Source organism: Trichosurus vulpecula, chromosome 4, assembly GCF_011100635.1.
Source record: "Trichosurus vulpecula isolate mTriVul1 chromosome 4, mTriVul1.pri, whole genome shotgun sequence".
NCBI lineage: Eukaryota > Metazoa > Chordata > Mammalia > Diprotodontia > Phalangeridae > Trichosurus > Trichosurus vulpecula.
The window spans coordinates 150,015,815-150,037,697 of record NC_050576.1 but is presented as its reverse complement, the minus strand read 5'-3'; the positions used below and the strand labels follow the sequence as shown (position 1 = coordinate 150,037,697).

At 39.4% G+C, this 21,883-nt stretch overlaps 1 protein-coding gene across 1 annotated transcript in view; it reads right to left on the bottom strand.

Moving 5' to 3' along the window:
• The window catches only part of PCNX2 (pecanex 2), a 348,308-nt gene that overhangs the window by 40,252 nt on the left and 286,173 nt on the right, over nucleotides 1–21,883 (bottom strand). The window contains exon 26 of the mRNA XM_036756504.1: nucleotides 9,271–9,524. Within this exon, the coding sequence (XP_036612399.1) occupies nucleotides 9,271–9,524 (254 nt within the window). The remainder of the gene's footprint in view (nucleotides 1–9,270; nucleotides 9,525–21,883) is intronic.

The following is a 21,883-nucleotide window of genomic DNA, read 5'->3' as shown; positions in this document are numbered from 1 at the left end:
TTGGGAACCCACTGGAGAGGTGAAAGAAAGTTCTCTCAAGAGCTTGGGGTACCAGCTTATTCACTGATGATTCTATTGAGCAACTCATGGAATCAGGCTGGTTAGGCTAATAATACTAGTTAACATTATATACATCTTTAAGATTTGCAAAACAAAAATATATTTCACTTAAACCTCACAACAACCCCATGAGGTAGATACTACTCCCTTATTTCTCTGTATGCTCCTTGAGAGGAGGGACTGTCTTTTTTAAATTTTTATTTGTATTACTAGGCTTGGCACAATGCATGACACATTGTAAGTGCCTAATAAGTGTTCTCTAATTCCATCTCTCTGTTTTTGTCATGGTGTCTCGTGGTCTCTGTCTCTCTCATTCCAATTTTATGGATGAGGAAACTGAGACTAGTGAGATTAGTTAAGTGACTCTCACAGAGTCAGAATTATCTGAAGCAGAATTCAAAGTCCAGCCCTTTACCCACTATGCCACCTCTGCAGTGCCTCTGTAATATAACATACTGTACCAGAAAAAAAAAAACCAAAAAAAAAAAACCAAAAACCTACTCTTTCTAAAAATAAACAAACAAAAACAAAGAAGAAAATAAAACACTTTTCTTAGAGAAAGTATTTATGGATATCAAGATATCTTTGATAGCCTGCAAAAAAACTTGTTTTTCCTCTTCATAATCAGATGTGCTAATCTGGTAATACTGTGGCTTTTTATTGTGAAGTGGAAAAAAAAAATACACACTCTCTACCTTTACTATTCTGTTCAAAACCATTGTTTTTTACACAGCCTTCTTGTAGTTTGTAAATAGCATTATTTTTCAAAAAGGATATCTCTTTGCCTCAAAAGGAAAAAAAAAATACTTCCGTTGGAAATTCAGGTTGGACACATCTGTGTGTTCACTAACATGTCGAAGGAGACCAGTGAAGGATTTGCTCCCTATAAGTCTCCATATTCCCATCAGAGCAGAAAAACCGAAGTGGTGCCTAATGTTACTTAAGGCTTGATCCTGGTGCCTGAAGCATGGTTGTGCATCTCATCTAGACATCATCTGCTGCGCATGGGTGTGCAATCATTGTCCCTAATTTAGCCAGGAAGGATTCATGTTCATGATGGGATCAAATTCTTAATTGGTACCTTTCCCTGACCATTCAAACGACAGCCCCTCCAAACAACAAAATGAAAGCAGCCCATAGAGGCTGCCTTGAACAAAGAAAGGCTCAGGCCCCCAAGATCTGTGGAAGTAAGAAGGTAATTCATCGCATGTCTAATAGGCAGTATTTCCTCACACCCACTGTGATGGTTCTCACCCCAGCAGCCCACTGTTCTTTCCTCCCCACTAGTGAAACCAAGAAGAATGGATACCTTTTCTTGGTTTTGTTTAGTCTATAGTGCCCTTCCGTGCTGCTCTCCAGCTAAATGAATGTAAAATGGTGGACTCAGCCTTACACAGATGCTAATGTACTGATGGATTTGAGAAAGCTCCACCCAGTAATGAGGGAAATATTCTAATCCTTCAGGGCTGAAAAAATACTCTTATCCTCTTACTTAATGGCAACAGAGACTCTTCTGTTAAAGGTTCCTGACAGCCTCAGACTCCAAAATGAGCCCAGGAACATGAAGTCCACCGGCTAGAGACAACGGTTACTAGATGGCTCAGTAGATAGGGCACTGGGCCTAGAGTAAGAAAGACTTGAGTTCACATTTGGCCTCAGATATTTACTAAGTCACTTAACTTCTGTTTGCCTCTGTTTCCTTATCTGTAAAGTGGGGATAATGATAGTGCCTACATTCTAAGGTTGTTTTAAGGATCAAATGAGATAATATTTGAAAAATTCTTTGCAAAAAAGGGATGTATAAAAGCTAGCTAGCCATCTAATAATAGTGGTACTGGTAGTTGTAATATTATTAGTAGTAATGGCCAGAAACCCTGAGGGTCTTCCTCTTCCCGATTGATTTTTTTTTTTGACTAGGTAAAAGAGGCCATTCTTTGCCTCATTTCTTACCTAGCCTTAATCACTGAATGGGCATTTCCTCAGACAAACTGAGACCTGGGAAGGACCTTAGCTTATAAAAGCCAAGGTCTCCCACTGCATCCAAGGCCATCTCTAGTCCCAATCTATATCTTGTCACTGGACTCGGATGAATCCGAAGGAGAGGATGAGGCTGGTAACTTTGTACAGCCCTCTCTCACTTAAATCCAAACCACTCGCATGTCATGACACTCCCTTCCCCGTGTCATGGTCCTCTTAGAGAATAAAGGACAGACAACAACAACAACGGTAGTAATAGCAGTGGCAGTAGTAGTAGTTAGTGGTGGTGGTGGTGGTGATGGTGGTAGTGGTAGTAGTAGTACTCATGCTAGTAGTTGTAGTAGTAGTGGTGGTAGGTACTCTAAAAAACTGGACTTCTGACTTCATCCCTGAAGGGAGCTATGGGTGTGGAACTTCCTTTGACAATGTACTGCATAGTCTTAGTGTAGCCTAGGGCACTAAGACATCAAGTGATTTGTACAGTTAGTAGGAGTCATAAGATGAACTTGAACCTATGTCTTCCAAACTCCAAGTCCAACTTCCTATATACCCACCACACTGCCTCATAGTGCTACTAAGCACATACTGATAAATGAAGTAAATTGTCCCGAATCACACACTATAGCAATGGAAGTATCATTGCCTGAGATTGAATCATTAATCATCAGATTAGCATCTAAGTCATAAAACCTCTGCTATGTAGAACCATACCTCTTACTGCAAGGATTTCTTATTTCAGCTTTGAGAGAGAGAGAGAGAGAGAGAGAGAGAGAGAGAGAGAGAGAGGGGGAGGGAGGGCGCGCAGGAGTGTGGGAGAGAGAGAGAGAGAGAGAGAGAGAGAGAGAGAGAGAGAGAGAGAGAGAGAGAGAGAGAAATAGAGAGCGGGCATTTATTAAGTGCTCACTATGGCTCCATTCTGGGAATACAAATAGAAGCAAAAAGGAAGGCAGTCCCTGCTCTCAACATGCCTGCATTCTAATGGGAAGACAACACATCATTGAGTGGTGAGCAGATAACTTTCCAGAACCAGAGATATGGTATGGAGATTACTGGGAACTGGTACAGAGGGCGTGGGTTCCACAAGGCAACACTCACCTAAAAGAGTGGGGATATTTAGGAGGCAGAATGCAGATCAATCTTTCTTCTCCTTTGGTAGATTGTTTGATGAGTTACTCTAGTTAAAAATATTGTTCATTTGGTATCCAGTCATTTGGTAATGAGTCATTCTAAACTTAATTAAAATAGTCCTCAGATGTCAGATATATAGTCCATGACTAGACCCATACTTGAAATCTTTCAATTTGATAGCATTGTAAAAATACAGAATCACACATGTGGAGTGGAAAGGAACTTTTAGCTTAAAGGCCATTGAATCTATTCCTCTTACTGATGTTGAAGAAAGAGAGAAATTAAGTGACTTGGCCAAGGTCACACAGTTACTAAATATCTAAGGCAGGATCTGAACCTTCCTCTTCCTGATTCCACTTGCAGTGCCCTAGCCACCAAATCATGTAAGCTCTCCTATAAGGACTTTCATTCTGTTTGACAGTTTTCTAAGAAACCAATTACCTCTGCCCCATGAGGAAGCCTAAAAGTAGGACTTCAGTGGAAGACATAAAGGATGGTGGGGTGGGATTAGTTTATGAAAATAAAGATGGAAAATAGCAGTAATAATCACGATAACAATACTAATGGCTACTAATCACTTACTATGTGCCAGCTGCTGTGCTAAGTGCTTTAAAATTATTATTTCATTTAATCCTCACAACAACCCAAAGGAGTAGGTGCTATTATTATACAGATAGCAAAATTGAGGCAAGTTAAGTGACTTGCCCAGGGTCACAAAGCTGGTTGGTATCTGAGATTGGATTTGAACTCAGGTTTTCACGATTCTAGGGCCAGCACTCAATCCTCTACACCACCAAGCTGACTAAAAAAAGAAAAAGAAAAGAAAGGCAATCTTATCTCTCTCAGAGTCTAGATACAGCAAAATTTTGCCTCCAAATGTCCACATCACTTTCACCATGAAAGAAAAATAGAAAAAGAAGGAAATATGGCTTATTAATTCACCATTGTAGCTATTTTCAGTGGATACCTGGAGTGACTTGAAAATGGATATCACTCAGAGAGGTCAGCAAGGATTTGGAACTGTGAGAGCTAAAAGTGACCTTGGAAAAAGCAACCTATCTCTTTCTGCTTTAATGTTCCTGAATAGATAAAGGAGATCATAACATGAACATCTCTCATAGGTTTATAAGACAAGATTGTAAAGCACATAATATTTTTCGTCCTGATTTCTTAGGACTGATGATATCACGGATGAGAGCAGCATGTAAAATTCTTCAGGATGCATCAAAATGAAAGACACAGTAGGAATAAATAAAACTGATAAATAAACATGCAGTATCAGTGAGCAAGATTTAAACAAACAAAAAAAGATGGTGTATATCCTGAAGCCCTTTGGAGACAGCAGTCCTTCTTAAGTCACTTAAAATATCTGGCCACTAATATCACAGATCTTCTTGAACTGCCATTTAAAGAGTAGGTCAGTATTTTAAATTCTAGGGAGATGGACAAAGACAGACAGTATACCATGTTCACAGGTGTGATATATTTTTCATTCCTCAACCTGCAAAACAACAGATAAACACATTTTCTCTTTGAAGAGACTGCAAAACAGGGTACTCAGAGACAGCTGATTTCTTGAATACTAAGAGTTATTTAAACAGGAATAAACTGAGGAGAGATAGAGGAGGCACAGGGGAAAATCTCAAGTCATCAGGAAGGAAATGATTTCAAATAATATGCAGAGAGGCTGGGGGAACTGACCCACTTTATTAGGAGAGAACAAAAAAATCCTTTTGTGTAAAGGAATTATTGGGGGCTTTTTTTCTTCCTTCTCAGCTTCCCTGTCCAAAAAGAAAAAAAAAATAAAAGAAACTAAACTCTTAAAACTTGGTGCAGTTCAGAGAGACCAAAGCAATTTCATTCATTCAGCAACCAAGGACAGAAGACATCATTAATTTTTTTTCTCCCTGAAAAGAATTGGTTCATCCATTTTAAGTAGCTATTTAATTATTCTGAGATTTTGCATTGCTAGTTTAAAAGTGAAGTGTATTGTAGTGCTACCTGACCCCTCTTCCTGGCACTCCGCCCCCCCCCAAAAGATAATGCTAAATGCCACATTAGTAATTGCCTACTAAAAGTGGTAGCTTTGAATCATAGAATGTAAGATCTAGAAAGAATCTGAAGGATCACAGGGCATGGACCATGGTAGATATTAAGTAAACATTTGTTGGTTAATGGATTAATCATTTACTCCAATTTTCTCATTTGACAAATGAAGAAATTGGGGGTCAGAGTTTATAGATGACTTGCTCAAGGTCACACAGCTAGACAATGGCACAGCTCCAGGGACCAAGGGTGCCACACTGCCCACTGTAATGAGGTGATAAACTAGCATTTAATATAAGTGATTTCTGTAAGGATAGAAAAAAATCTTTTTTCTTTTAGATTAATTCATTCTAAATTGAGAAATATTTTGAGGGGCACTGTTGGGTCTCATTTGCACACACACACATATATATGTACTGATACATATACATATATGCAAAGAATTATGATGACATAGAAATAATTTTATTATGTAACATCAAATACGATAAATGTTTTAATTTAATTTAATAGTCTCGCTTTCTCACTCTATCTTATCTTTCTCTCATCATGACTCTCTTGGAAGCAGGCTTCCAAGTCTCTTCCATATGAGGAATTTGCATTAGCCAAGCCAGTCCCCATTCTACACACACATACACACACTCATATGTGCACATATATGCAGAGAATTATGCTTAAATATAATGGAAATGCCTTTAATAGATAACATTAAAATACATACATATAGATGTACAACATATGCATACACACATATCTATACCCACACATACATATACTAGGCAGCTTGGTGGCACAGTGGATAGGATAGAGCATTGGGTCTGGAGTCAGGAAGATCCCAGTTCAAATCCAGTTTTAGACACCTAGTAGCTGTAGGGATAAGGGCAAGTCTGTTTGCCTCAGGTTCCTCACTGGTAAAATGAACTGGAGAAGGAAATGGCAAATCACTCCAAGAAAACCCCAAATGAGTTCATAAAATCAGACATGACTGAATAATTGAACAGCATATCTATAAATATATACATATATGTGTGGGTAGTTAAAATAAAAATCATTATTCTCTAGAAGCAGGTTCCTTAGTCTCTTCCACATGAGGATTTTGCATGAGCCAAGCTGGTCTCCATTCTACACAAATACACACACACAGACACACAGACACACCCTTATATCTCCCTTCAGGATGAAATCATAAGTCTAGTTTTAAAAAGCACCTATTTCTACTGTTGCTGCTGCTGCTTTTACTACTACTACTACTACTACTAGCTGGCAATTATATCGCACCTTAAATTACAAAGTGTTTTACAAATATTATCGCATTTTATCTACATCTCTACTTCTCCCTCCTTCCTTCATTCTCCCTTTCTCTCCCTCATTCCTTCTCTTTTTCCCTTCTTTTCCTTCCTTCCTTCCTTCCTTCCTTCCTTCCTTCCTTCCTTCCTTCCTTCCTTCCTTTCTTCTTTCTTTGTTTTTGTTTGTTTGTTTGTTTCGTTCTTTCTTTCTCATCCTCACACACATAACAGCCTGTGTGAGTCTTAGCAACTAGCTTAATTTTTGCCTGTACTACCTCCTGTACTCTTTTCTATACCTTTAAAAAGGTTTCAATGGACTCTTCTTTTTTTCTTTTTTGGACTCCCCATTGCTATCTCCAAACTTTTCCTCACCCCCAATTAAAAACAGGGTGATAAAAAAAACTTATAACAATTAAGCATCATCAAGCAAATAAATCCATACAGTAGCCACATCTAAAAATGCATTTTGCTGCATCTTCTTTCAGAAGGTAACATGCATTGTCATAGGTTCTTGAGAAATGTAGTTCATTATCTAGCAGTAATTGAATTCAGATGTTTCAATTCAAGATATTTGTCCTCTTTTGATCAACACTATATTGGCACTCTGGCCTTTTGCATTCAGTTTTTTTTTTCCTGTGTGACCCTGGGCAAGTCACTTAATCTTTTTTGACTCAGTTTCTCCATCTGTAAAACACAAGTACTAGCACCTACTGCCAGAGTTATTGTGAAGATCAAATGAGACAATATGTGTAAAGCACTTTGCAAATGTTAAATGCTTCATAAATGCTAGCTATTATCATTATTTATGGTGTCAAGGGAAAGCGCTTTATTAAGTCACCCCAAACTATACCCCTCCCAGCAGAGTAAAACTCAAACAGAAGCAGGGGGCACTAAATTATATATAAGGATCCCTGTTGGCTGTGTATTGACTCACACATGTTTATATATTTCTTTTTTATTAAGTTATTTCATCAAATATTTCCCAAGTACATTTAACCCTCAGAAGTATTGTGGGCCCACATGTGGCCTGCTGGCCACATGTTTGACACCCCTGCCTTATCTCATAGTCACTTTCTATGACTTTAACTTCTTCTTCAGGAAACATTTTTTCCAAGATAACCATAATCATGTCTCCTTTCCTCCATTCCACTTTTATACATTTTGACACTTTTCCTCCGAGGGAAAGATTCCAAAACAGCATATATTTTCTATACCTTTCTTAAATTTCTAACTTATGGCTCTTGGTGCCCCAGGCGACTTTCTAACGCTATAATTTATAGATGAGTTGCTGATCTGTATGGAGGCAGAATTTCTTCACACTTGGAATTCCCTACACTGATAGACTCAGAGTTTTAAACCAAAACAAAAAACAATAAATCCTATGGCTCAAAATATCAGCTTGGGATTCATACAAACCAGTTCAATCTTGAAAGCTTTCCAATAATAACTCAATAATAGTCTGTGCCCCCACTTCAGGTTTACTTTGGGAACATCAGAATTTATCTCATTGCTGCCTAAAAGGTTTCTTGGATTCCAGATGTTGCAAAGGATTCACACCCATGCCCATCAATGGTCAGTAAAACTCCCCCTTTGCAGTAGATGTCCACCTTTCCAAATAAGCTATATAATTCTTCATTCTTGGCTCCTGTACTGTACAAGAGAATATTACTAAAGGTTGTTGGAAAGTCAAGTAACACCCCTACCTGCTGATAGATCTCCACTTCCTCATGGGGCACATGCTATCTTTGCTATAGAGGTTAGAACTATCCTGAATGGGAACCCCTAGAAGGTAAGAGAACTTTGGGACTGCTAGGGAATTGAGTTCCCCCAATTTCAGTGTGCCAGCCTTCCCCCAAAGACCTGCACAATCCATGTGACTTATAAAATTGTCCCAGATGAGGCCCCCACAAGGGACAAATTTCAGGTTTGCTTCTCCTGATCTAGGACCTGGCTCTGTGTCTTGCTGACTCTTGGTTGAAACCTTCCCTAGTCACTATTTCATCTATGCACTGCTTTAATTACCAAACCACTGGTGCTCTGGTCCTCTTTCTGAGTCTCTGCATTATTAGGCCTCCCTCCAGATCCGTGCGTGTGTGTGTGTGTGTGTGTGTGTAAACTGAATTATGAATTTGAGTTAGGGCTAGAACACAGGGCCTCATCAGAGGATCGGGGAGGACTCAGGGAAAAAAGGATATTTCATACCCTGTCTAGGGGATTCTTAGCTTCAGAAAATACACAAGCGAGGATGGACTTAGCCACATCAGACTGACTACTGTTTTAGACAGACATATGCAAAAGGGCACTGAGAAATGTCCTGCTAGCTGGAACAAGAATGAAGGCCACACAAACTGCCCATTATTTTTGTTTGTTTAATGAACAGTATTTGGAAATGGGGAGTTTCCAAGGTGAAACCTATTAATGAACTTAATGCATTCAAAGATTTTGGATTCCTCTAAGGTCTTTGCAAATGCATTTTCAGTCCAAGGGGGAGCAATCACCACATTACATAAATGCTCATGTTGCATATAATAGCACAGAAGTTGAGATGTTGGTAACATTTCAAGGCTTTATCTATTTGCATCATTATTATCACTAGCAACTACTAATGATATTTTTTGCAGATCAAAGGAAAGGTCCAAAATGGAAATGGCTGATCTACCCAAAGCAGAACTGGGAATAGAATCCAGCTCTCTGGATTTCCAGTCCAGAGCTCTAAACCCTAAACTCAATCATTAAACCCTTTTCAACCGTCTGCTTGTGAAATAATCAATACCTTGATGTAGTATCTAATGAGGATCCTTCGGAGATCAAACACCTGTAGCATGGTGGCTGCATTATTGTCAATGATGTTGTATCCTTCCAGGATGTACTGGGTTCGAGTGATTTCCCAAGTCAGCCAACGTAGGTTGAAAGCTGCATTGCAGGACAGCAGGTGGGGCAGGTGACCTGGCTTACAGCAGCAGCAGCTACGGTCATCCTCATCACCTTCCATGATTGCTTCCACCTCTCTCTGCTGGCAGTATGTCCCTGAGGGATTTCCAAAAGCAAATTAGGATGAAGGTTACCAAAGGAATCCATATAGAATTGACTGCAAGTTTCTATATGTAAACATAATGATAAGCAATGTGGTATACTGGAAACCTGTTGGGTCTGGTATAGCAGGGACTGGGTTTGAAATCCATATCTCAGAGATGGATTCAATAACTTTGACCATAGGCAAGTCCCTTAGTCTGTTTAATTTTCACTTCCCTCATCTGTAAAATGAAGATAATATTTGTACTGCCTGTCTCACTAGGCTGATATGGGGGACAATGCTTTATAAGCCAGAACACACTATATAAATATGAGTTATTATTAAGAGGAGAGAAAACTGGATTGATAGAGAGGAGACAGGTTCTTTTGTTGACTTTTCAAACAACTCCTTTGATGAAATGAAATAAGTCACTTTTGTCTGTTAAAGTGGGAGGATGTTACTAGCTCACAGGAATATTGTGGGGAATTAGTATACTAAAGTCAAGGTGCATACAGTCTGTGAGGAAAAAGAAAATAAGCAAGCTGAGGAACTTTTCCAGAAATTTAAGAAGGGTTGGGAGGAACACAGTGGCACATAGGGAATTGTAAGAAATTCCATGAGGAAGTGGGGAAGGGAGATGTCTAATATGCAGAGAGGCTGGTTTTGGGTGGTCCAGAATTTAACCTCATACCCCACAAGAAGAAAGCAATGCAAGGGAGGTGATGAGTGTCTAAACAAGAGTGACCTCGGAGAGTGCAAATGTCAGCTCTAAAAAGGCCAGGCCAGGAGTCAGATTCCAAGAGGTTAAGGAGTAGATGACTGGTGAGGAAATGGAAGCAAGAGGTGTAGACCATGCCTTTGAGAGATTTCATGGTGAAAGAAAGCAGAGAATTAGAGTGAGAGACAGAAAAATCAAGCGAAGGTTTTTCTTTTAAGATAGAATATACCTATGCATGTTTGAGGCAAGTAGGTGGTGCAGTGCATAGTGCTGGACTTTGAGTATGGAAGATATGAGTTCAAATCCTCCCTTAGGTACTTACTGTATGACCCTAGAAATTTCATCTAACCTGCCTGCCTCCATTTCCTCATCTGCCAAATGGGGATAATTACAGTACCTCCCTTGCAGGGTTGTTGTGAGGATGAAATGAGATAATACATGTAAAGATTTTGCAAACCTTAAAGTGCTCTATAAATGGTAGCTGAGCAAGGTCGCTGAAGCAGTTAGAAAAGATGGATGGTATCCAGAGCACAACTGGAGTAAAAGAGGAAGAATAGGAAAAAGAGGGTAGATTTATGGAGCACAGGATTATGGACGAAGAGCTAGAAAGGACCCTGGAGCACACTGATTCCAGCTGCCTCATTTTACAGATGAAGAAACTGAGAAGCTGGGAAGTGATGTGACTTTCCCAGGGTCAGACTGCCGTAAGTGTCTGCTGTGGGACTAGAACCTGTTTCTTTCTGATTTCAAGTCTATTGCCCTATCCATCACACCATACTGCCCCAAAGCTGATGATGACTTTTCTATAAAGTAGAAGGGAAAGTTTTGCGATGACATTTGTAGTGGGGAAAATTTAATTCAGAAAGTCTGAGAGAGTTGACAGGAAGAAAGCTTGGGAGCATACAGGAGCTGAGAGGAAGGAGCTGTGTTCTTCAGCCACTTAGTGGAGTATGGATTCACAGGGAGGCACCTCACAAGTTCAAAGCATGATTTTGGGTTTAAAATAAATGATATGGATAGGACACTATCATCTCTGAGATGTGCTATTTAGAATAGTGAATGATATATTACATATTCCCTTAGCATTTTAAAGAGAATAAGTGGACTAGAAAGGAGAGGAAATCCATCAGAACAATAAAGCAAAGATGCCCATCTAGCTTACTGTGGTTGTGTGTTTGTCTTTTGTTTTCGAAGAGGACTGTGGCATCACGGAAATGATGACATGACTTGCAGTTGACTTTGATTTGAGTGAGGGAGGGCTGTGCAAGGTCACCAGCCTCACTTTCTCCTCCAGAGCCATCTGGGTCCAGTGACCAGATATTCATTGAGATTACTAGAGATGACCCAGGATGCAATGGGAGAGGGTTAGCAACAAACCTTACTAGGAAACATGCAGCAGAATTAAGGCGTTGCCCTATACTACATATGCAGGCAATTAGGGGAAGGTAATGTATGAGCTGAGTTCCCATAGTATACAATACATAAATGATACTCAGACATGAGGGCAAAGGAAGATTACAAGTGTTTAATGCAGACAAGATACAAAACCAAGGAAATAAATGAAGGAAAATCTCTGACAATAAATCATAGGATCTGCAGATGGAAGGAAGCCTGAGGCATTCTATCAATTTCAACTGCTTCATTTTCCAGGTAAAGAAATTGTTGCCCACAGAAGTAATATGACTTGTCCAAGGTCACCAAGGTGTTAACAGCCAGGATTTGAACCTAGTCCTTCTGCCTTCAAATCCAAAGCTCTTCACTGTGCAGAGAAAAAGGGAAATTGAATGACTGTAATATGTATAACCAAGGGCAGAACTCAAAGCCCATGTCTTTTATCATCTTTACTCCAGACTCTAGTGCTCTGGGACTTAGCCTAGCCAGGGGTGGGGAACCTGTGGCCTCAAGGCCACATGTGGCCCTCTAAGTCCTCAAGTGCAGCCCTTTGACCTAAATCCAAAATTCACAAATGTTCTGCCTAGGGGCATCCAGGTGGTGCAGTGGATAGAGGGCTGGGTCTGGAGTCATGAAGACCTGAGTTCAAATGTGACCTCAGATATTTACTAGCTGTGTGACTCTGGGCACGGTATTTAACTTCTGTTTGCCTCAGTTCCCTCCTCTGTTAAATGGGGATAATAAGAGCACTGACCTCCCAGGGTTGTTGTGAAGATCAAATGAGATAGTAAGAACAAAGCTCTTAGCACAGTGCTTGTCACAAAGTAAGTAGAACATAAATGTCAGTCATCGTCATCCTCCTCCTCCTCCTCGTCTTCTAGTTGGACGGGAACGATCGCAAGAACAACTACCTAATAGCCCTGATTTGTGGATGATTTCATTGAGACACATTAAGGAGAAACAATCTTTACAAGGAAGAAGACCAATAGAATTCTCAGAACTGTGTTATCTAGGAGCAGAAGTGTGTGGGAGGCTTCTAGTCTTATAGGGATTAAGTCACTTGTTTATATAACACGATTCAAAAACCCTAATTTCTTTTCTACTCTTCTCTCTACCTCCTCCATCCAAAAAGCATCAGCTGTTATATAACGCTGCTGAAAATTGTTTTTTTCCCTCACATCAAATAAACATTCATTGTCTCACATCGGGGAGGGGCAGGGAAGGTGGGAGGAGGGGCACAGTTCCAAAGTGGCTGAGCAAAACACACAGTTACACAGTTAACACAACAGACTGTGAAGAGAACAAACAGACATTTCTGCATTAATTAAAGGGAAACAGAAATAACAAATTTTGCCACGAAGAGGGGCAGCCGTTCACTCGATAGCCAGACAGCCATCACGGCTCAGAGTAGTCTGCATACAGGATTCAAGCTGCTTCCTTTGGAGGACAAAAGGAAAAACAGAAACAAAAGCAAAAAAAAAAATGGTACATCAGTCATATCCAGGCTTCAGGATCCAAAAGTAAATAAATTTGAAGGCAATGAAGTAAAATGCATTTTGAGAAGAAAATAATCCCACCTTGGTGCAGAACAAGATTGCTCAGGGAAAGGCCTAGTAGTGGAGAGAGTTAGGACTTAGCAAAAGGACACCTGAGTTTGAATCTCAGTAATGTTACTTCTCTTCTGTAAAATGCCTATGCTACCTGCTTGTAAAGGAAACAACCTTTTTTTAAACCTTATGACATCATACAAACATGAGATATTGTCCTTACTAACCTGCCTCAGGAAGCAGCTACATAATAGTTTCGGTGTTGCCCTCTGCAAAATTCCCACAATGATAATAGGGTGATGAAGGACTATCGGGAGAATATTATGGACCTCAAAGACTTTTGCTGTTTCCCTATTTCCTGCTACACAGGCTTCTTTCACTTTTCAGTTTTGCATATCACTGATCTATTCCTTTGACATGCCTAAAATATGCTTGTTTTATATTTTTGAAGCCTTGATCCGTGTGCCCTATTGGTGAAAACAAATAACTGTAGTTATATAGAATGGATTTTTTTTTTTAAAAATTAACTGTTTTTCATCATTCTTCTTTCTGACACAGTTCCCAGGATGCATGATTGACAAAAGCTGGGACCAGATATCCTTTTGGTACATCAAAATTCCAAATGCTCCAAACAAGCTCATCCCATCTCACCCTTAACCTGCCCTTCCTCCCAAATGTCCTATTTGTTGTTGATGGTATCCCATACCTCCAATAATCCAGGATTGAAATCTTGGAATCATCTTTGACTCTTTCCCATTCTCACCCCTATGCAATCTAATCCTGTTGCTAAATTCTAACCCTCTTCCCTCCACAATATCTTGTGGTCCTCCCCCTGCCCTTTCTAACCCCTTTGTGGTCACTCTAAGGCAGGTCCTCAAGCTGAGTCAAATCCACAAACACATGTTAAGTGCCTACTGTATGGGAAGTATTGTGCTACTCAATGGGATAGAAGAAAAGCAAAAAATAATTCTTGTTCTCCCGGAGCTCACAGTAATTCATTAGTGATCACAAGCATCTGGCTCACTTCCTACTCAAAAACTTAGATGATGTCCCCGCCCCTCCATAATGTATAGGATGAAAAAAATAATGACAGCAACTCTTTCCTTTTCTAGGCATTCGAGGCTCTCTATATAATCTGGCTCCAGGCTTAGTCTCCACCAATTTGTTCATGAATTCTAAGATCCAGCCAAACTGTCCTTTTTACTGTTTCTTCCATTTGCCTCACATCTTCTATTTCTGTGGGATTGTACAGGCCATCGTACATGCCCCAGAGGGTCTTGGACATTTCCAGTCATTGATATATTTTCCTGTATTTCAGATCTAGCTCTGGGGCTCTCTGCCAGCAAAGGCCTCTCATGCCAGGAAGGCCACAGAGCATTCCTTAACTCTCCTAACTAGAAGTGGGATCTCTCTTTGCCCAGTCTGTCATTCCTCTTTTTGACTTTTCATGCTGATCACATTCTAGCTTATAATAGTTATTTGCACAGTGTCTTATCCCATCACTAGCTTGTATGACAAGTCTTCTGAGGGCCAGCATAGCTAAATCCATGTACAGTCATTAGCAGGTTGGCTACAGATGAGTTTTTTAGCCTTATACATTATAAAAAATTGCCACCAAATCCTAGAGAGACTGGAAGTGGAGGGAATACCCAAACTGATGAAATTATAGATCTGTGGAATGAAATATTGAATTAGGTCTTTCTACATTACTAAATTTTAAGCTCTATGGGGGACAGAGTCTGTGCCATTTTTCTTTTTTGTATTTCCAGTGCTATACACTAATCATAAACATGATTTAATGATACAGAGAACTCCCAGTATAGAAGCTTCCTCCACTGACGCTGATGTGTAACTTATAAGCTTGGAGAGTTTCCTAGGGCATCAAGAGGCTAAGTGAATTTCTTAGAGTCACATAGCCAGTATGTGGCAAAGGTAGAATTTGAATCCATGTCTGTCTAGCTACAAGGCTTGGCCCCCTATCCACTATTCTACATGGCCCCTCATCTTGTTGCTGAGAGATATGAAACAGATTTGAGAAGAAGTTGCTTACCTAGAAGAAAAAAATGCATGACAAATTAAACTGAATTATCTGTTAACAGCCAATCTGGTGCCAGATTTTCTACCATATTCTCAGGTATTTCAATTTTTTGAACAGCCTAAAGGCAGTGATCTATTATACATATCACATCCTTTGTAGAACATGTGTTATTGGTAAATCTCCCAAAGGCAGAATTATCAGGATGCTATCCAGACATTCTCATCAGGTCTGGAAAACATCCCCCCAAATAGGTTTTATGTTTTCTCTTGTTTGAAGTATAACTAGCTGTCTCATAGTCGAGCTAACACCTCATAAGAAATGTCTTCAGTAGTTGCTGTGGTGTGCAAGTATTTTTGAAGATCACTATGTAAAAAAAAATCACTTATCAGAATGTAATCCAAATCCAACCCCAAACCTTTATCTTTACTGGTTTATCTAAGATGAGTCAAAAAAGCCCTCTGTTAATCTTAGGGATATCTTTCTCTGCCAACATTTGGGATCTTTTCTGTCTCATTTTAAAAACATCAATATTGGTTGAGCAATCTGTTAACCTTGTTGTTTAGTTGTATCTAACTCTTTGCAACCCCATATGAGATTTTCTTGGCAAAGACACTGGAGTGGTTTGCCGTTTCCTTCTCTAGCTCATTTTACAGATGAGGAAACTGAGGTAAACAGGATTAAATGACTTGCCCAGGGTCACACAGCTAGTAAGTGTCTGATGGACAGGAAGATGAGTTTTCCTGACTCCAGGCCTGGTGCTCTAACCACTGTGCCACCTAGCTGCTCCTCTGCTAACCCTAGTATTATTCTATTTCTGATCTCCTGAATTCTAATGCTTTCCCTAGGCTGATTACCTCCAGTTTATCCTGTATATAGCTCATTTGTACATAGTTGTTTGCAGGTTGTCTTCCCTATTAAACTGTGAGCTCCTCAGAAGCAGGAATATTTTTGTTTTGTTATGTTATTTATTGTATCCTCAGTGCTTAGCACCAAGTGCCTTGGCTCATAGTAGGTGCTTAATAAATGCTTGTTGACTGACATTCTCCAATCCATAAAAGGACTTTCAGAACTCCTAAACGTACATTTCTCGTTTTTGAGAAAGTGGGAAAAATTAGTGAAATGGGAAAGCCAATTTTTTACCATGGATAGAGAGTTTTGGAGAGGAAAGGTGAATTTTTTCCTGCCGAATATTTCACAAATCTCTACATCCACCAATGTTAATATGGTGCTTCTGAACAAAGGCTTATGAGCCAGGAAAAAAGTTTATCTGATTTATTTTGTGTAAAGATAGACTCCCGAGCTGAAAATTGAGAAAAGGGAAGTATTCTCTGTCTCCCAGAGATGCTGTCAGGACGCATTATCTGTGTCTCCAGCTTCAGGCTGGCTTTTAGTACCTTCCACAGGCAATCGAGGGATGGTAGAAAGCAAAATGGGGCTGCTAAACTTGGGGTAATTTGGCTTCATGAACTAATGATGCAAAGGGTTCTGAGTTTCTTGGAGAAAATGGCAGCTAACTCAAAGATACTCCTATTCATTTTAAATCTTATCTGTCAAGAAACAAACTCAGGACAGTTTTAATCCCTCTGGTACAGGCCCCAGGGGAAAAGGAAAGCTCCAGGGAGCTGAACACTGTAAAAAAAAATACCACCACCATGTCTAACACTAAGTCTAAGAATATAAATTATATTAATTTGGCTTTGTGCCCTTTCTCCAGAGCAAAATGAATCACATGTGATTCACTTGGTCAGAGACATTAGAGTCTTATTCTGACACAGTCCTGAAAAAAAATGTATATATATATATATGTGTATATATATATATGTATATATATATACACATACACGTGTGTGTATTTTATGTGTATATGTTTTATATGTGTGTATATGTACGTACATACATACACATACATTATAAAATGTAGAAACCAGGCATCATAGAATTTAGGAGATTTCTGATGAAGTGGAAAGTTCATTGGTTTGGGAGGTTGAAAGACCTAGTTTTGAGTCCTGGTTCTGATTTTAATGAGCTATATGACTCTAGACTAGTCACTTGAACTTCCTAAACTTCAGTTTCTTCATTTGTACAATAGGAATTATGACATTCACACACTACATACCACATAGGCTTATTGTGGTGAAAAGTGTTTTATGAACCTAAAAGTATTACATACATAGGTTAATAGATTTTATAGATCTATGGCTGTAAGGGCCCTTGGAGGCCAACTGGTCCAAACTTTTCTTAAAGACTATGGTAAGAGAATTAAGTTTTGCAAAATCCTATCAAACTCAAAAGTCTTCAAATATAGACCTGTCAACCTAATGAACTGACCAGCTAAGTTGGGAGAGAAACATCCCCAGAAGATGTCCACCCATTGGGTGGTTTCTTTTTCAGTCACTACATTTCATGGAAATCTTTACCAAGACATTGATGGATTATCATTTGTGAAGGTCGTTCTTTTCTTTTATTGATAAAACCAGAGATCTTTGAAGTAGTAAAGTAATAGTCAATATTATTATAACAGTGAAGACAGTTGTCCTAACCTAAAGTACAGGGCCTGTTGTTGTTCTGATACTCCTCCCTACTGAAGATTATTTTCAACCCCGAACTTCTATAAGCAGAAAACCTTGCTTATTCAGAATCAGGAACGGTGCTTCATTGATGAGCAAATGATCATTTTTTTATCCTCCCCAGAGGTCCACTTATGATGAATTTCATTTCTTAAAGGTTAAATGATAATATTTGTATATTCCCACCTGACTCATTAAATTCATCATTTTAAATCTATCATTTTGTCCAGGATGGGAGAAAAAGGGAAACTTCTTTCTTCCTAAGGTCATAAAATCTTTGAAGAATCTAACAATTAGAGCTGTCCAACAATGAGACAGTTGGCATTGAGAGGATAGTTTGACTAGAAGATTCTATCACTAGAGTTAACAGATTTGCTAAGCATATACATATATATGTTTATGTATATGTGCATATGCATATACACATGCATATATATTTATATAACTATATGTGTGTACATATATATACATATACATACATACAGAGTGTGAGAGATGATAGGTAATAGATGAAGATAAAGATAGATGATTGATGATATATATATATATATATTTATATATATGATAGATAGGTAGATAGATAATAGAGAGATAGAGATAGATGAGGGAGATGGGGACAGGGGAGGAAGAGAGAAAGAGACAGAGACAGAATTTTTTAAGTGTTTACTATGTCAGGCAAGGAACTTATATACTAATCAGGAAAAACACCCCATAAAAAGGGAACTGGAAAGGGGAAGGGGGTAAGGGTAGATATGGTAGAGAAGTGACATGTAGTCCTGGTTCTGGAAAAGATGTCAAAAATTCACTATCAAGACATGGACACCCAGAAGACAGAGTCCAAGGGGATGAAGATGAGGGCTGGAGTATAGGTATCTTGGTGTGGAGATGGCTGCAAAGTGTCACGGAGGCCAGGTTATTTTTCCTGGTACTTGGCCTCAATGCTACAAGGTTAAAGATTAGTATAGCAAGAGAAAGTTATCTTGCTTTTTTTTTCCTTCTGGGTAAGCAATTGCTTCCCAAATCTGCTTCAAGTTGAGAAGCCACATAGTGTAGTGGATCGAGGGCTGGCCTTGGAGTCAGGAAATCCCAGGTTTTAGTCCTGTTACACATCTGATACATATCTAGCTATTTGACCATGAGTGAGCTGCTTGACTTCTTTATGCCCCAGACAACTCTCTAAGACTGTAAATTGCATGGAGTTATTGATCTGTATTAGTGAAGATAATTTCCACATTGGGAGTTTCCCGTGATGACAAAAATCACAGATTTGTTCCTTCTCCTTACCCCTAATCCAAAAATACTCTCTATTAACTGTTTTACAATCTGTCTTGGTCCACTGCGATGTCTACTTTGTTTAACCAACCTAAAATGCCAACCTAGATATTTGGTTAGAAAACCTCTAAATTGATATCAAATTGTTAGAGACCATTAAAGAAACCCATATCCAAAGCTAGCCTATTCCTAAGTAGCCAGATACTTGTCTGGTGGCCTCTGGGACTTGACACGAATTCCTAAGGAGCAGAAGGAGCTGTCATAGCCCGCTATCTATGGAAACTTTGACTAGAGACGTGGTGTGGGGAAACCACTTTATAGATTTATTTCACAGCCTTATTTAACTGTTTCCATGTGTTTTCAAAATTTTCATTCTTCATTCTTGTGATGTAGCTTGGATTTGTGCTTGGAAAAAGGATAGAATTCCATTTAAAAGAAGCCAGGCTATAAAAATTTTGTGAATCCACTTATCACTATACGCACATTTTAAGGAAATTCCAGCCAAGGGGGAGAAGGAATAGATCTGTTTAAAGAGAAAGAAAAATAAAGAAAGGAAATATGAGGAGAGGGAGCTAGAAATCTTCAATGTCTGGTGAAAGAATAGACAGTCACCCAGTTTCACACTGCTGTTTCATACATACTGCCTGACTCCTCCTTATTATTGCTGCTTCAGAATATCAGTCTAGCAGTCAGACAACCTTGATTCTAGTCCCCAGTCTACCATTAACTTGCTGAGTGACTTTAGGGAAATCAGTGAACCTTTACGGGCTTCAGGTTAATCCTATGTAGAGTAAAAGGTCTGGATTGGATTGTAGGAACTCTGAGGGCTTGCCAGGGCTCTGCTGTTATCACTTATACATATAGAACCTTGCCTAGCCTGGCAGAATATACATACTACTCTTTACCTACCCCTAAATTAAAATAACTGCTTAGAACCAGGGCAGAGAGCAGGTTCTTTTCTTCCTGTTTTTCCAGCTATATACTCGCACTGTTGTTTGGACCCACCTAACAGTTTCTAAACTTGAACCACCACCTATCTATTCCCTACCTGTTTCCCCAGATCAAACCTGTGACCCCTTTATTCAGCCACTCCTTGTCCCATTCTGCCTAATTTCTAACTTCTGAACCCTGATTCTATGCAGGGTTAATGATGAAGATGATGATGATGCTAATGATGAAAAGGAGGCTCTTGGCAAATGATCTGGAATTTTTCAGTGAAATATAAAGCAAGGTTCTTAGCTGAGAGGGGGAGGGTAGGGGAGCTAAGGGAGTTTTGAGGAAGGATAAAAAGGTTGCTGTAATGAGTAGAGTGGAGAGTCAATTAGGAAAGTGTAAAAGGATTGTTTTGCTGCAATGATGGCCCAGGTGAGATTATATAACATACATTTATAGTGGACCCAGTCAGCATGGTTTTGTGATTTTCTCCAGCTTTATTTGGCTACATGCGAGGAGGGAAAAAGACAGCTTTGTCCAGGCAGACCATAAGTTTTGGGGGGCCCTGTGCTAGCAAGAGATGTATGCTTATTGTGATAAGCCCTGGTGCCTTTGGACCTTTCCTTTTCACTTAGGAGATCTGATTAACCCCAGAGTATTCCCCAGATCCTGGTTGTGACACATTTTGAACACTGCCAATTTCCACTATGTGATCCTGATAAAATGAAGACTTTCTTTTATCTCTTGTTTTATCAATCAGACTTGAGGGAAGTCTTTTCTATTTCTATGCATGTCTCATATTGGCCAGAATAACATTGTACACTATTCGTATGCACTCAATAAATATTAGTTGTGTTGCTTTTGTTCCTCTTGCTATATTCACATTTCTCCTAATTATATCTCTTCCAGTATCTTCTGTCTTTTTGGCTCCTTCCTTGCTCCTGAGGTAGCTTATCTCAGGTCACATTTTCCCAGTTGTTCTCTTTGCTATTAAGCATTACTCGTCTCTGCTGACAATGCTAGTGATCCTGGTTCTTTAGCCTCTCCCTACAGGAGAGTTAACCCATCCACCTGCTCCAACTAGCTGACTGAAGGAGATCAGAAATGACTGAACTGATAATCAACTCTCCCTGCTCTATTCTTCTGCTTCCGCCTACACAAATGAATGACATTATAATGGGATGTGAAATCCAACAGATTCAATTTCCTTTGAGAAACTTTGAACCTGGTGCCTCTCACATCACTGCCTTCCTTATGGAGTTCATTATTTGTTACCCTGACTTAGTTTTAAAGCTGATTATTAAACTGTCAAATCTTGAATGGCTTCTTTAAAAAGCCCATAACATTTGGTAGTTGGAAGAATTACTCATAAAATCTCAAAGTGAAAAGACCACTGAAGTCCTGTAACTCACTGAAGCCCAGTTCTCTGGCATTACAAAAGAAGCAATGGAGTTTCTATTCTGGGACCTTCTCTATGCCCAGGCTAAAGGAAAAAGGAAAGTAGAAAAAATTGGCTTCTTAAATGAAATTTGTCTCCTGCTTGTGCTATCTCAGCAGTATCCACATTAATCATTCACTTCAAACCTCTCAATATAAATAGGGTTGCTTTAGATTCAGACTTCCATGCTGAATTATTAGCAACACCTAACACAGAGGAGAAATCAGACAGTTTTGACTCCTGTGAATTCACCCCTTGTGGGATGTTTTTTCTTTGAATGAGGGCAAACTACACTTTTACTAGCTCACTCTCTAATTCCCTGCCACCCTTGAGCCAGTGGAATTAGTGACTAGAGGCAGAATACGAGGAAGCATCCTGAACCTAGTTTACCTGCATTAGGCAGAAAGGCACAAAATCACAGGGTTGAACATCTTCTATAGGGGTGGGGATCACAAGATGTCTTAATTA